Raw genomic sequence first — 15,111 nt, forward strand, 5'->3', positions numbered from 1 at the left:
AACTGGTTTAGGCAAATATGTTTATTTTGCATCTTGCAATAGACACAATAATTAAATTAATCTTTATGCTTACCTTAGTGCTAACCTTTTTGCACTTTCTTGTATTTGAATTTGTACCACTGTCTACATTATTTTATGTATACTATATGGCTATAATTTAGTTATAACATTTAAGAAGAAATAACATGTTGTTGCTGTATATAATGGTTATGACATCGTAAATTAAAGTTTCTCTTCTTGCAAATCCATTCCAAAGTCATACCAAAAACATATTTGTATGGTAACAATCACTATATGTCGTTTTCTGTGCTTTAAATAACGGGGAATTTGTGTGTAAAGAAGTTCATTATCTTTTTGAAATCAGGCAATTAATTATTGAATAGAAAATCAAAATTAACGCTAGATTTTATTGTAAGAGACACGTCAAATACATGTATTGTAAGGTATAATTATGACAAAACCTCAGTCACAGTTACTATAAAATTTATGAAACCACCATACCCAAAACGTATATTATTTATGATGATAGTGTTCTAAAAGTAAATTGAAAAAAAAACAACAACAAAAAACAAACAAACAAAAACACACACACACACACACACACACACACACACACACGCACGCACGCACACGCAAACCGCAAAAACTAAGTGTACACAGTAGAATGTTAAGACCCATAATGCTTTTGAAATGCTATCATTTCAATTTCTCAAAAGTGACCTGTAATGGTCACCATAATTTATGCATTAGCCAATTATTTGAACCTTGCTACTGTTCCTTTTTAATAAAATAGAATTTTGTATGGAAGTAAAAAAAAAGCTAAATTAATTTCTTTATATTGAATGCGCTGTTACTTGAAAATTATTATGTATGATATGCAATGTACAAATTAAAAATAAAAATTCTATTCTGTTCTATAAAATTAAAATGTGCCCTTTGTAGAGAAGGATTTTTGATTTGTTTCTGAGGCATAATGTGCCTTTGATAGAAATATATACAGCCATTTTGGGTCGTTTGTTTTTGATAGAAATGTGTAAGTAGCTTTATAAAAGCAATGCTTAAGTTAAAAGGACTCCACGGACGTTTTTTTTTTTTTTAGACATGACAGTGTTAAAAATAATTTTTCGAGATTAATGTTCTATTTGATGTAGACCAATAACTTAGATCATTTGCTCACTATGTTTTTTTCCAGAATAATTATTCTAATTGTGAAAAATGGCCAAAAATTGAAAAGCGTTTCAACGCTTTTTAAAACCGGGCTAAGAATGAGTACAAAATACGCGTTTTCCCAATTCAGTATATCAGTTAATTATCTTTTGCATATTTTTTGTTTTAAGTGTCCCAACTGATTTATGTAAGAAATTCAAATTTTATGTTTTTATGCTTTTGGACCTTAATACCTTTTAGTAATAATGTTTGTAGATTTATGATGAGGCGGGTAGCCCATGTGAGAAATTACTAATAGTATCATTTGAATAGTTTGTACTGTTTGCCAGAAAAACAATCACGCGCGACAAATGACAGGGACACTTTAAATGTTGGCCATAAGAATATACAGGGTTTTTCAAATAGATAGAAAATTCTATTTGAAAGGCCTTAGAATATAACAACAAATTAATTGTACTGTTTTTCTTTTCATTTTATATCATCTTTCCCCAGTTATGTAGAGCACTTAATCTTGTCAAGCGTAATCGGTAACCATACAGACATACATGTAGAGAAAACTTTATTTCCACTCTATGTATTAAAGCACAACACGATGATAAATATATTTTACAAATAAAGTTCAGACAGAAGTCACAAAAGCGAGATATTAAGTTTATTAACAACTTTTTTTTCCACATAATTATACCACATATACTGACGAATTAACAGAACTAGGTGACAATATCATTTTACTGTCACGTTACTGGAGATCTTCCCCTCCCTACTATAACACTATTTTCTCCATCTAACAGTTTACATATTAATTAAGCCAATATTGTGATGTTGACATGTCACGTTGTTTTTTATGACGATTTTATATTTACGTAAAAAATCTACAAAGCTGTGAATGCACTGAGAAAATCTACAAAGCTGTGAATGAACTGAGAAAATCTACAAAGCTGTGAATGAACTGAGACACTTGACATACAGCCTATTTGTTTATACGGAGACTAAAAAGGTGTTGGAGCACCACACTAAATACTGTATAAGGCGCTTGAATGATTTAAATCTTTTAATTAATTATAGTATATCAAAGTGCAATTTCGACGGGTTAAAAGGCGAGATATAAGCATTAAATCATTTATTATATATAATTAATTAAAAGATTTAGAATCGGGGAAAAATGTTTTTTTCCCCTCTTTGTGATCATGATTTTTGCAAGGTACTGCCCCAACACTAGTGAGTATGAATATTGTTAAATGAAAAAGTTCACATAACCCTAGAAACCCGAATCCTAACTTTATTTACAATGATAAACAGCTGGTAAATGTAGGTTATTTCACATACTTAGGTGTATGTACTATTTAATTCCAATGGCAAATTTAAATTTGGTAAAGCCAAGAAAAACGTTGTTGACAAGGCTAACAGAGCTGTTTTCTCTTATTAAAAAAGCTAGAACCATAACTGTTCAATTACAATTGTTTAATACTATGGTTGCAACTTTTTTATATGTTTTTGAGGTTTGGGGTAAAGAAAATGTTAGAATTATTGAACAACTTCAATTACGTGTTTGTAACTCATACTTAATTTGAAGTGATCTGAAGTCTTTGAAACCGAAGAATATGTCATTTTTGTCCAAACAATCTCTTGGGGGTGAATTTCATTACTTGTTTGAATCTAACTTTGAAGATCTTGGGATTTTCTTTAAATGTTTATAAATTTATCCAATACCTTGACCCCGCTGGGAATTTTGCACATTCTTTTAAAAATTTAAGGAATTTCAAAATTATATCTACAATTTTGAAGATGTTGAAATACAAATTAGTTCATCATTTGGAACATACCGGCTATTATCCCTTTTGCGAAGTTAGACGAAAAGGACCGAGAAGATGCGATTTGCACAGAGAATATTGGTTTTTTCGTTTTATAACATAGGTGAACTGTATGAAAATAAAAGTACGTTTCTGACATCATTAATTACATAATGTGTCTATGTTGGTTATTTCTTATCACCTTATTGTATAATAACTTCACATATCCATATACAAACTACATGTCTCATTTGTATCATAGTTTGGAGACCTTTCTGTTGAAAATGTGTCAGGGTTAAATCGTATACATATACATGCACAGTGCGTTAACTGGAGTGCGGGTATTAGTTACCCGCACTCCAGAGCATGCCCATTGATTGGCTCATTTTTGCTGGGGTTTACATACTGTGACGACAGAGAAAGGGAAAGCGATAGAAATGTCATATTCAGATGTTCGTTCATTGGTTCATTTTTGCCGGGGTTTCATATTGTGACAACAGGGAACGTGCTTTTATGTTTGACTATGATACAAAAGAGAAAGAACACCAAAACACTCGGCAATCTGATTAATACTCGGGGGCTACGCCCCCTCGTACAAATCAGATAGCCTCGTGTTTCGGTGCTCTTTCTATTACATTGATGGGGGCAATATAAGGATATCATTTTCACAGGTAAAGGTTTTCTAAAGGCTCATTTTACCTCAGAAATGTTATTATTTTTATTTCTCAAAAGTTTTTTTTGTTTTGTTTTTGTTGCTCTGCTACAGTTTCCAAAAAGTTACTTACTGACCCCAATAAGCTGGATCATCTGTTGCTTGTTAGCAATCAGTAGTTAAAATGATTTAGTTTTTTGTATGGAAGAACAATACTAACTTATTCACATTTTGATGACTTTTATTGAAAATTACTTTACATTCAGCGGCAATTATTTCAGATAATAAGCATATACTATGCTCTATGACTTAAACATAATAAAACTCACGGTTGACATTTCTATAGAAGGAAAACTTAATTCGTTTCTGAGGCATAATGTGCCTTAAACACGATCAATATCTTTTGTCGAACAAACAAAAAGACTAAAATATCTGCTTGAATACGATATGATGTACCAATACGTATTACATCATTAGCGTATATAACATAAGTAATAAAAACTGACTGTACATTTGTTGTACGGGACGGAGATATTTCATTTCTTACATTTATTGCATATCGTCCACTTATGTTTTAGTTTTACATTTGTATTGTGCAGTAATTCTGTTCTTTTCATCCGAGAAAGTCTACTTTGATTACATTTACTTCAAAGTGCGACTGAAATAGTCGCTTGTTGTACTGAAATATTTGTGAAGGCATAGAATGTGGTCGGGTAGGTATGCATCTTTTGAAATAAAATTCTCAAAATGGTTTTGTAAAATTGAACTAGTATCAGGAGCATTTTAGCTATATATGTCTATGCCACTTCAGCGCTCGATTTTAAATAACTTTTTGAAAAATGATATTTCATATGAAGCGTTTTTAGCAAAAAAAATGTTGTTGAAAATGTGAAAAACATTCAATTAAAACAATAAGCATTTTTACTGGCCAAATTTTGAGTTTCTCATTGTGTTTTTCATATATTTTATTGGAACTTTTCTTTAAAAGACTGTTAATGCGTTCTATATGCAATATATTTAAATATTTATACTTGCGCCTTTTAAAATTCCTTTTGAATCATTCTACAAGTGGCCAGCATGTTTTAATTTAAGTAAATATATTTCCAGTATATTTGCCAATTTTATAAGGTCCAAATAACATTTTCAAAGTGTGAATGCCACACGAGAACGTGTGATGATAAAGGTGTTTAATTAAGGTCCGATTTAATTAATTACTAGAAACGTGCTGAATGTGACACAATTCAACACCACTTATTAGACACACAGGACACAAGATTAGATACCTATAGTATATATAAAAATCATTTTATTTATGTTCAGTTAAACTGCTACTAGATATACCAGTTGTTACAAGTTGAAACCCTTGACTAGTTACATTTAGAATACAAATTCTAGATAGCCTATGAAAAATGTTTATCACAATTTATTTCATTTTATGTCTTTTCTATCTGAAGGAGAACTATGTTATAGGCATTTTACAGGAAAACGAAGCTAAAACTGATGGATACATGCGCAATTTAAGAAATATGTGTCCGTTCAACAAATTCTGCGGATTCAATCCACTTAAGGTATGTAATGTTTGTACAGTTTAGACAAAAATCTATTTTAAACAGTAGTTTTCCGGCCGAAGGCAGGTCTAAAATCAGTTTGACTTCCTGTAAAATAACAGGGAAGAAATGAATATGAGAAGTTTTCATTTGTCATTTTAAAATTTCAAAATGACATCTGGAAATCTCATTAACCATTATAAAATAAAATGTAAAGGACAGTTCTTTTCATTCTAAGATAGTTCTAGCTAAGGATAGTTATTGCCATTATAAAAAAAAACAATTCTTTGCCTTTCTAGTTCAATTGCTCAGATAATTTAGTTCCGTTTAACAATACTTCCTCCAACAACAATGTATTCAGATAGCATTACATTTTCTAGAGAACAGTTTATTTTACGTATGAACTAATTACTGTGTTTATTTTACACAAGATCTGAGTTTTAAATTGTGTTCAAAAATAACGAGAATAATATCAGGTACCATAAGTTTACGATGTTAAATAAGTGTCTAATATATTATATGATTATTGATGTGTTCAATTGATTTAATGTTTAACATTTTCATATATTTTTGCATAATTTTCAAGTATTTATTAAAATAATTGTCAACTGACTGCATAGATATTGGTGTTAGAAACTTACTACACTGACTGGAACACGACAGGTTCGTTAACAAACAAATTCATTTTAAAGTGTTCCATTCTTCAAGATTAATAACCCTTATTAAATTGGTATGTCATTGTTATGCAAGCTATGCTTACATTTCAATATGACTTTATATGGAAACTAAGAAATAACATAATAATGCAAGTTAACCAGTTATACTTCGGCCTAGTATCTTTGTTTTAAAGACACTTCTTGTTTTCTCCTGTACAAGAGAGTCGGGGGAAAAACGGGTTCAAAGTAACAAAAGTGTTCCATTTAGCTACGATCATATGTACAAATTTTTATTCAAATGTCAAATTCACGTAACACATCTTTGAAATTACGCGCATGCCAATGACGATCTATTTATCTATGGTGGCTGATTTGGTACACTTTACGCGTTGCGTTGTCGATAGCGCCCCCGCTTATTAACGTGTTTTCGCTCCGCGCCCCCGCCATTTTAACTTGTTGATTCTCGCTTTTTCGCTTGACGGGTTCGCGGGGCGTTAATTTAGCTGTGTGTGACCTTTTAAATCTAAATAAAACTAGAACTATCACTGAAGGTGATTCATACCCCCACCTTATCTATTTGAAAATTAAGCGGTCTGAAGTCAAATCTGAACTGTGTTTTACAATTGATTACAGTCTAGATCACGTGATCTGTATACCATTTTTTATAATGTAAAATACAGGGTTGGGTTTTAAATGACATCCATTTCTAGAATAATTTTGATATCAACCTTATTGTTTTAGTTTTTTATCGAGGCTAATTAATCAATTAATTGAATTAATTAATTAGTTTATTTATTATTTTACTTTTTCATTATTCAATAATTTTGTTATAACACGTAATTCTGTAAATATATTTTTAACTTAACAGAAAATTGATAGACCTTATATGGAGCCATGTTGTGACAAGTGTTCGTGTGACACTGATTGCTTTGAGACCGGAAGTTGTTGTCCTGACATGCCATCGTCCACACCGGTTGAACCGAAGTATCCTTGCAAACATTTATGGGATTTTGGGAAACTTGGTGAAAACATGCATCGTACCAAAGGGGATGATAATTGGTACAATGTCATAAATGAATGTCCAGATGAAATAGACGCTAATCCATACCAAAAATGTTACACACCAAAAGATATTCAAGATTATGTGATTGTGGTTGATAACAAAAAGGGTAAGCTCTACAGGAACAAATACTGTGCCGAGTGTAATGGAATAAAGAACTATGACCAGCTCAATTTGCGTATAGTTTGTCCTGACAAAAATTATGTCAGTTACTTTGACCAACTAAAAACAGAAGAAAGACACAGTTATATAATGGAAAACTGTTCCATAGCATCACTCCCTCCAACTTGGCGTACTGGGCAGTCACGATGTTGGCCAAAAACAGAGGTAATATCAACTTGTAATATGACAGGAAAATGGGATTTCTATGACAACGATATCGAAAAAGGTTGTATGACACAGGGACAGAATATGGTTTTTAGAGTGTCTGATAGATTTGGACTAGAGAAACATTATGCAAACGTGTATTGCTTTCTTTGCAACACACCTGCTGCAACAAACAAAACAGATCTCTGCAAAACAATTAATACAGTAGACAACATGAAAACCACTTTAGTGAGTTTTTATGCTATTCTTGATTTGAACGCGTGGGAAGATGATGAGGCGATGGAAAAAGATAACACCAAATGCGATCCGATGCAAATATGGGACCCATTTTCGGTATGTTTAACGGTTTGCCATGAGTTAATACACACTTCACTGAGCATTTTTAATTGAAAGTTCTGTCACACATTTATAACATATAAAAGACTAATTTTAATTTTTTTATGGTGTAAAATTATCTGTCATTGTCAGTTTATTGTTTCTAGCACTCGTTTTTGCAAATAATTTTTGTTTTTGATATTTTCAGAAATTATGCAGACAAATCTTTTGTCCATCTGGACAAATGCCAAATTACGGAAGTTGCAAGGGACTCTTTAGTAATATAAATGGCTATACACTCGTTGTTAATTTTGAAGTAAACATTAAAAATGGAACATTTTCTCCTGACAAAAATGTCTTGAACATTTTGCAGCATCGTTTAAATAAAAAATTGGGCAACGACATATCATGCGGAGTTTGTAGAAAGTCCCTGTTTATCAAATATACATCAACACCAAAATTCTATTTCCGCTACGAGATGTTTGCAACACATGGATGTCCGTATCACACTTTACTAGATAGGATACGAAAAATAGCTACGAGGAAAGAAATTCTTCTACAATTTAGACATAAAGGTCAAATCAATCGCATTTCACTGGTTTTGATTTTCGAAGATATCCGTAATATGCCAGGTTTCAAACTGTTTGCTCAAACAGTATCATCTTTCTGTCAAACTCCCAGAGTCATAGATGCATCAATCCTGTTATATTGCCCAATGATATCTTTATCTATGAAAGAAATAAATACATTAGGATTAAACAATGTTAATAAGGACCCAAGCAGTGTTGTTTTGCAGGTAAATGGTTCAGAACCTATATATCATCAAGTATGTATTGATAGTTACTTCTCAGCAAGGCAAGCCAAGTCAGCTTCGATTGCAGTTAATGGCTTCAAAATGTATTACATGTATGTGTTTCCGGTACTTATATTCTCAATTTGCTTACGTAACACGTTTTAATATGAAATAATGATATTCAAGGCAATATTGATCAGATAAGACGGTACAGTCTTCGTTTCGAATAATAAATAAATAAAATCAGTGAAAGCGTCCATTGAGTGCAAAGTACCTTGAATTTGGCAGCTTGTCTCTAAGTTCAAATAGTTGGCGACTTACATTTTACAAGTAGGTGGTATCCTGATGATCTTCAGAATATCTGTTGTTTTCTTTTTGTATCCGACACACTTTTACAAAAAGAACAATTTCATATGGTTATGCTTTAATATTAATGAAATTTTAAATTTACAAGAACTACTACACAGTACAGTTGGAAGGAAAATCCTATTAAATCAGTGAAGTACAAATCGTAATGGGCATATGGTTTGAAGTGAATGAACTTGACCACTCCACTCGCCCTTTTATATTCAAACTTTACAGACGTTCAGTTATAAAGACAGAATCAGTCGGAAAATCATAAAGAGGAGATACTAACAGAATAAAAAATGACCAAGTTCAGGTATGGAGGGTGATTTATGCTAAAATTACATCTTGTTTTCTTGCGTTACATCGTGCTTTCTAACTTGTACATCGTGCTTTCTAACTTGTACATTATGCATTCTGACATATACATCTTGCATTCTGACTTTTACATCTTGCTTTCTTACATGCACATTATGCTTTCTGCTGTGTGCGACTTGCTTACTTTTATGTTGATGTCGTTTTTAAACGATCAATTATTATTCTTTTGTTGATCTGGTATATTAATTCAATAAATTAACCTGCAACTGTTTGTATTTGGGTCTATTTACTCAGCTTGAATGACGAATGTCATAAGGTAGAATGCGCATAGCCGAAAGCCGAATGCAGCAAGCATAATACAACGCGACATCTGGTGTAATAATATGTGACACCCAAATTATGCTAACAGGTGGCGCTACAGTTATATTCTCAGTAAAGTCCGTATTGCGGTTCGGAATCAGTTTACCAAGTTACGTCCCTTTGTTTTAAAATTTCCATTTGCACTCATGGAAACGATTTAACCAATTTTTATATTTATTAATGAAACTCTGTAGGTCAAATTATATTTCAAGCTGACAATGACAAGTTGCACATTTCCAAGTCAATGGTTTTAGAATTTAATTTTTTTCATCAACAAAATAATTATAAAATAGAACAGTTGTTCAACATTGTTCAAAGTGCTTGGGCCATAAAAAACTTATTATTAAAATATTTCATCCTTTTGAAAAGTTCTTAAATTTTGACATGGCTTATTTCCAATACCTGTGACCATCCACAACATTTTTAATGTGTTTTTATTAATTAGGACATTTTCTTGCCTATTTTCAAACTAATTTTGTACACACGTTAGATTTTTTTTAAATTCAACTTGTCAAAAAAATGTTTTTTTTCCCTAAATGGCTTTATGAATACGGCCCAGGTTCTTGTTCACAGTGTCAGCTTAAAACTGAAGGAACTGCTGCCAAAATCAGCTGATTCTGAGAAAAAAAAAATAAAATGTCAAAACTGTCTAGTCTGTCAGACTTAAGACAGTTTTGCCCTTTTTTTCTTTTGCAGCGGCACTGGCTACCTCTCTTCATTTGAATTTTTATGTCACAGGTACCCTCTCATTTTTTAACACATACGTACCCACAAGGCACGAAATATGCTTTTATTTGCGTTAATCGTTAAGTATGTAATATTTACATAAAAGTAAGAAATATTACATACCTATTTAACGATTAACGCAAATATTATAAAAGCATATGTTGTGCCATGAGGGTACGCTGCAAAACCGAAAGTATGGTGTTTTTATGAATTTTACATTTATTTTTGACAATATACTGCCATTTGTCCGAAGATGATATGTAAATGAACATATTAAATATGTATGATGCATATATAATCAAGCCCACGGTTCATTGCAGCCCGAAAAGTATGTCGAGGTGATGGGCGAGGCAAGACATGTCGATTTTTTGTAGCTTATTGTGAAGTTGCAGTACATGAAAAATGGGCACATGACAAATCAGCACATAAATAAAACATTCTAGTGTTCCGTGGTATATATCTTTTGTACGTGCCAAACCCCCTTTCCTTATTACATTGAAATTTTACTGGATTGTTATCCATCGCTGGTTTTGTTTTTTAGCAGAGAATGACCTGTGGCATGTGTAAAGAGGGTACCGTTTGAGCAGATTTCGCAAAGAGGGTACCGGTATAGATATGCACCGTGGTGTAGCTTCAGTACGAATGATTTCATAATATTAATTGATGAGTACATAAAAACAAAATGTACAAAAATGGTCCCAATAAATGGTTATAAAATGAATATTGCATGTTTGGCTGAAGATGCCTTATTAGTAGTTTTCTTTAATTAAAGCGTTCATGATATTGGAAATGTATAGCAGATCTTACTCATTTAAAACAAAAAAGGTTTTATACCTTAAGCAATACAAACACCACTGAGAATGTAGAAAAAAAATGTTTATTAATATCTTCTATGACAAACAATTCATTTGATTTTATAACCATTTCTTGGGACATTTTTGTACATTTTGTTTTTAAGTACTCATCAATTAATATTATGAAATAATTCGTCCTAAAGCTATAAACTCTCACAGATTGACAGACTAGACAGTTTTGCCCTTTTTTTCCCAGAATCAGCTGATTTTGGCAGCAGTTCCTTCAGTTTTAAGCTGACACTGTGAACAAGAACCTGGGCCGTATTCATAAAGCAACTTAGTGAAAAAAATACATTTTTTTGACAAGTTGAATTTAAAAAATCTAACGTGTGTACAAAATTAGTTTGAAAATAGGCAAGAAAATGTCCTAATTAATAAAAACACATTAAAATGTTGTGGATGGTCACAGGTATTGGAAATAAGCCATGTCAAAATTTAAGAACTTTTCAAGAGGATGAAATATTTTAATAATAAGTTTTTTATGGCCCAAGCACTTTGAACAATGTTTTAAACAACTGTTCTATTTTAAAATTATTTTGTTGATGAAAAAAAAAAATTCTAAAACCATTGATTTGGAAATGTGCAACTTGTCATTGTCAGCTTGAAATATAATTTGACCTACAGAGTTTCATTAATAAATATAAAAATTGGTTAAATCGTTTCCATGAGTGCAAATGGAAATTTTAAAACAAAGGGACGTAACTTGGTAAACTGATTCCGAACCGCAATACGGACTTTACCGAGAATATAACTGTAGCGCCACCTGTTAGCATAATTTGGGTGTCACATATTATTACACCAGATGTCGCGTTGTATTATGCTTGCTGCATTCGGCTTTCGGCTATGCGCATTCTACCTTATGACATTCGTCATTCAAGCTGAGTAAATAGACCCAAATACAAACAGTTGCAGGTTAATTTATTGAATTAATATACCAGATCAACAAATGAATAATAATTGATCGTTAAATAACGACATCAACATAAAATTAAGCAAGTCGCACACAGCAGAAAGCATAATGTGCATGTAAGAAAGCAAGATGTAAAAGTCAGAATGCAAGATGTATATGTCAGAATGCATAATGTACAAGTTAGAAAGCACGATGTACAAGTTAGAAAGCACGATGTAACGTAAGAAAGCAAGATGTAATTTTGGCATAAATAACCCTCCATATTCAGGATTTTTTGTTGTTGTTATACGTGCTAACAAAAATAATTGTACAGTTAATAAAATTATGAATAGATTTGCAATGCATGTTGATATGGTCGAACATTATTTATCAATACAATGGAAAACTGTTACCTGAATTCTAGACAGGTATGAGGAAATTCACTAACACATGTTCATGCGAGTCATAGATATAAGAGCTACTTGACATTGGTGATAAATAAAGAGCTATTGTTAGTTGATTTATTGGGAGATCAATCAATAATTTTGTTGAATTGCTTCAAATCCTCGTCTGACCCACAAGTGTGTTTCCTAACATACATATACTTTAATTTTAAGATATAAAGCGAAGTAACAAAGTTTAACAAACAAATCAAGACAATATTAGATACTTAAGATATTTTATTTCAAAAATACAGTTAGTGAAGCTTAAATTCAAACGATTTAAGAAATCCGTTTAGTTTAACAATTAAGCTACAATCTGTTCCAATCTAATAATTTTTCTAGATCTTTTTTGGCGTGTCTTAAGTGTTTCATGATGGTGTTTGCATTCTTCTCTGCCTGTCTTTTACTGCTTCTGCAAATAAAAATAAGAAGTTAGTAGTTAAAAGAGACTTGGTCAATCTAAAGTTCTATATAAAATTAGTCAATTTAGTGATTTGTTTTTACATCATAAAACAGCATAAAATTGCGATATAGCTGAAGTTTCATATTGACAGCAAATTGTGTACATAAAACAACCAAATCTTTTTTAAAAAAGAAGCTATCTAAAAGTCTCACGTATGATTGGTTAGAAAAACGGCTCCCCATCAGTTACTTGGAAGCATTTTCCAAGAAGTATTCATTTTAGGCTCTAGCTAAGACCTTTTATGTTTCATCCTGAAAATAACAAATGTGTAAATTTATTTTTATAGTGTTACAGAAGTTTTCTAAAAATAATATATTATTAAGAAAAGATAAATATCCAGTACTGTAGCTGAAATATTTATAATTTGTAAAGAATATTTATATCAAATAATATAGAATTTCAATTTAACTGACAGTCCTTTCCATGTTGAATGTATGGTATACAGGATACGGCTGCAATACTCTCAATTTCAGCCAGGGCCAGGATCTAGAACATAAAAATAGATTTATTATTATTTCCTATAAATTCTTGACAATTAAACTTAAAAGTCAACATTCAACTTTGATATTTAACTTCAATGACAGTTGAATCAATTTTTTTAAAAGGCAATGAATAAAATGTTTTTTTTTCAAACTGATTTACACTGAATTGTAAATACAGCTATATTGACGAATCGTCTTGGGATGTAAATTATGTGGGCCGAACAAAACTTTATAGGTTATAATTTTATAATTGATTGAATTTTAATAAGCACAGAAAAATGTTTAATAATATGAAAAATAAAGTTAAAAAAGGCAAGACTTGTAAAATCATAAATTGCCAAGGACATCAATTACGTCGCGTAAGGCCTACCCAAATTGGGGCCAAAACATTTAATTAGGTCGCGAAAACATGTCAAATCAACTCAATATCATGTGTTTTCATCTCTCTTTTCTTTCATAAAGTAAATCAAACGCGAATTTTCAGAATAAGAAATTATTTTTTTGAAAATAATCAGTAAACTAAGATATAAAAAAAATACGGTGATACCTTCGAAATCCAATAAAATGCCGACTCCTCTGTATTTTCAAATTTCAAAACAGCACCACCATTTTCAAGAACGATAATCATAGCCAACAAAGTATCCGCAACAATTACTTTCGCTGATCAACGGGATTTTGACCAATATCAACTAAATAATATAATTCATAAAAAAAAACTAAAAAAAAAAATTATTTAAATTATTAATTAATGGAAAGTGCAAAATTATTTCCTTATAACAATACTTAGAATAATAAGATGTAAGTTAGATAAATTAATAAAGAGTACAATTTATTGTTGAATTTGTTTGCATTTCATTTCCTGCAAAATCTTCAGTTCGTTATTTTTTACCATAGAGCGACACGAATGACCGTTTCGTTTTTTAAAATTAATTAGCCTTTCACCAATCGGAACGTCCGAAAGGTTGCGATTACCCTTTCACAATATCTGAATGCATTTCTCAAAAGGTTTTGCGCTTCGGTGTGGACGCCAATAACATGTGGGGGAAAATTATTATTAAAGCTATGGTTGTCACTGGAATTATTTCCATGCAATAATATGCTTTTTTGTTTGTTTGTTTCATTTAACGCCTTTTCCCAACAGTATTTCAGTTATATAGGCGGGTAGTTTCCTAACCATCGTTCCTGGAGAGTTACACAAGTACTAGACTACCTTCCTCCGTGCTAAACTACCAAAGCATATCTCAGGGATCGAACTTACTATATATGCACTATTGTGCAATTGTTTATGAAATGGTAAAAAAGGAAAAAAAATAAAAACGTTTCTTTATTTGATCGCAGAAACTTTCTAATTTGGACCTTTGTTCATTTAGATCGAGTGACCTTTTTTGTTGACATAGCATGTATATCAAAATTATAATCGGTATCAGTGCCTTTTTTGTATGCGAGTTGGTTCTACTTTTTATTTCACTTTCAAAGGCAAATGGAATGCAATTTGATATGCAATAGATTGAGTAATAGCGAGTTTCGTGTTTCAACCTTTTACTACATTGATGTTATAATTTACGTCATTATTCAAATGGCTCAATTTTGCAATTTCACAAAATGCTCCTTTTTAATCTATTGTTTTGCGGTAACATTGTCATCTTCAAAGCGATTCATGAATTTATCCAAACGACATATTTCCTTTGCAATATTTGTTTGTTCTGATACTAGTGCTGTGTAATTCAAAATTTCATTAATTAATCTTTATAACTAATCATGTTTTAATTGATTTTTGTTAATTTGTGAAAATTCCAAAGATTTGTATCAAACTACAATAAGTGCTTTGTTGTATGGGTATTTATATTCGCTGAAAAAATACTGCAGACTGTACAAGAGGATCGATTTGAAATTTCAATCAGAATTATGGTTATAATTGTCAAAA

General features: G+C 31.4%; 1 protein-coding gene across 1 annotated transcript; it reads left to right on the forward strand.

The window, feature by feature from the left end:
* The first annotated feature begins 6,695 nt into the window (after nucleotides 1–6,695).
* On the forward strand, nucleotides 6,696–8,910 carry LOC132744438 (uncharacterized). Its single transcript, XM_060733149.1, has 2 exons — nucleotides 6,696–7,532; nucleotides 7,723–8,910. The coding sequence occupies exons 1-2, from the start codon at nucleotides 6,699–6,701 to the stop codon at nucleotides 8,470–8,472; spliced, it is 1,584 nt and encodes a 527-aa protein (XP_060589132.1). The 5' UTR covers nucleotides 6,696–6,698; the 3' UTR covers nucleotides 8,473–8,910.
* Nucleotides 8,911–15,111: the final 6,201 nt, after the last annotated feature.

The sequence above is a fragment of the Ruditapes philippinarum genome, unplaced genomic scaffold, assembly GCF_026571515.1.
Source record: "Ruditapes philippinarum isolate M1 unplaced genomic scaffold, ASM2657151v2 ctg1134_1_1_1_1, whole genome shotgun sequence".
Classification (NCBI taxonomy): domain Eukaryota; kingdom Metazoa; phylum Mollusca; class Bivalvia; order Venerida; family Veneridae; genus Ruditapes; species Ruditapes philippinarum.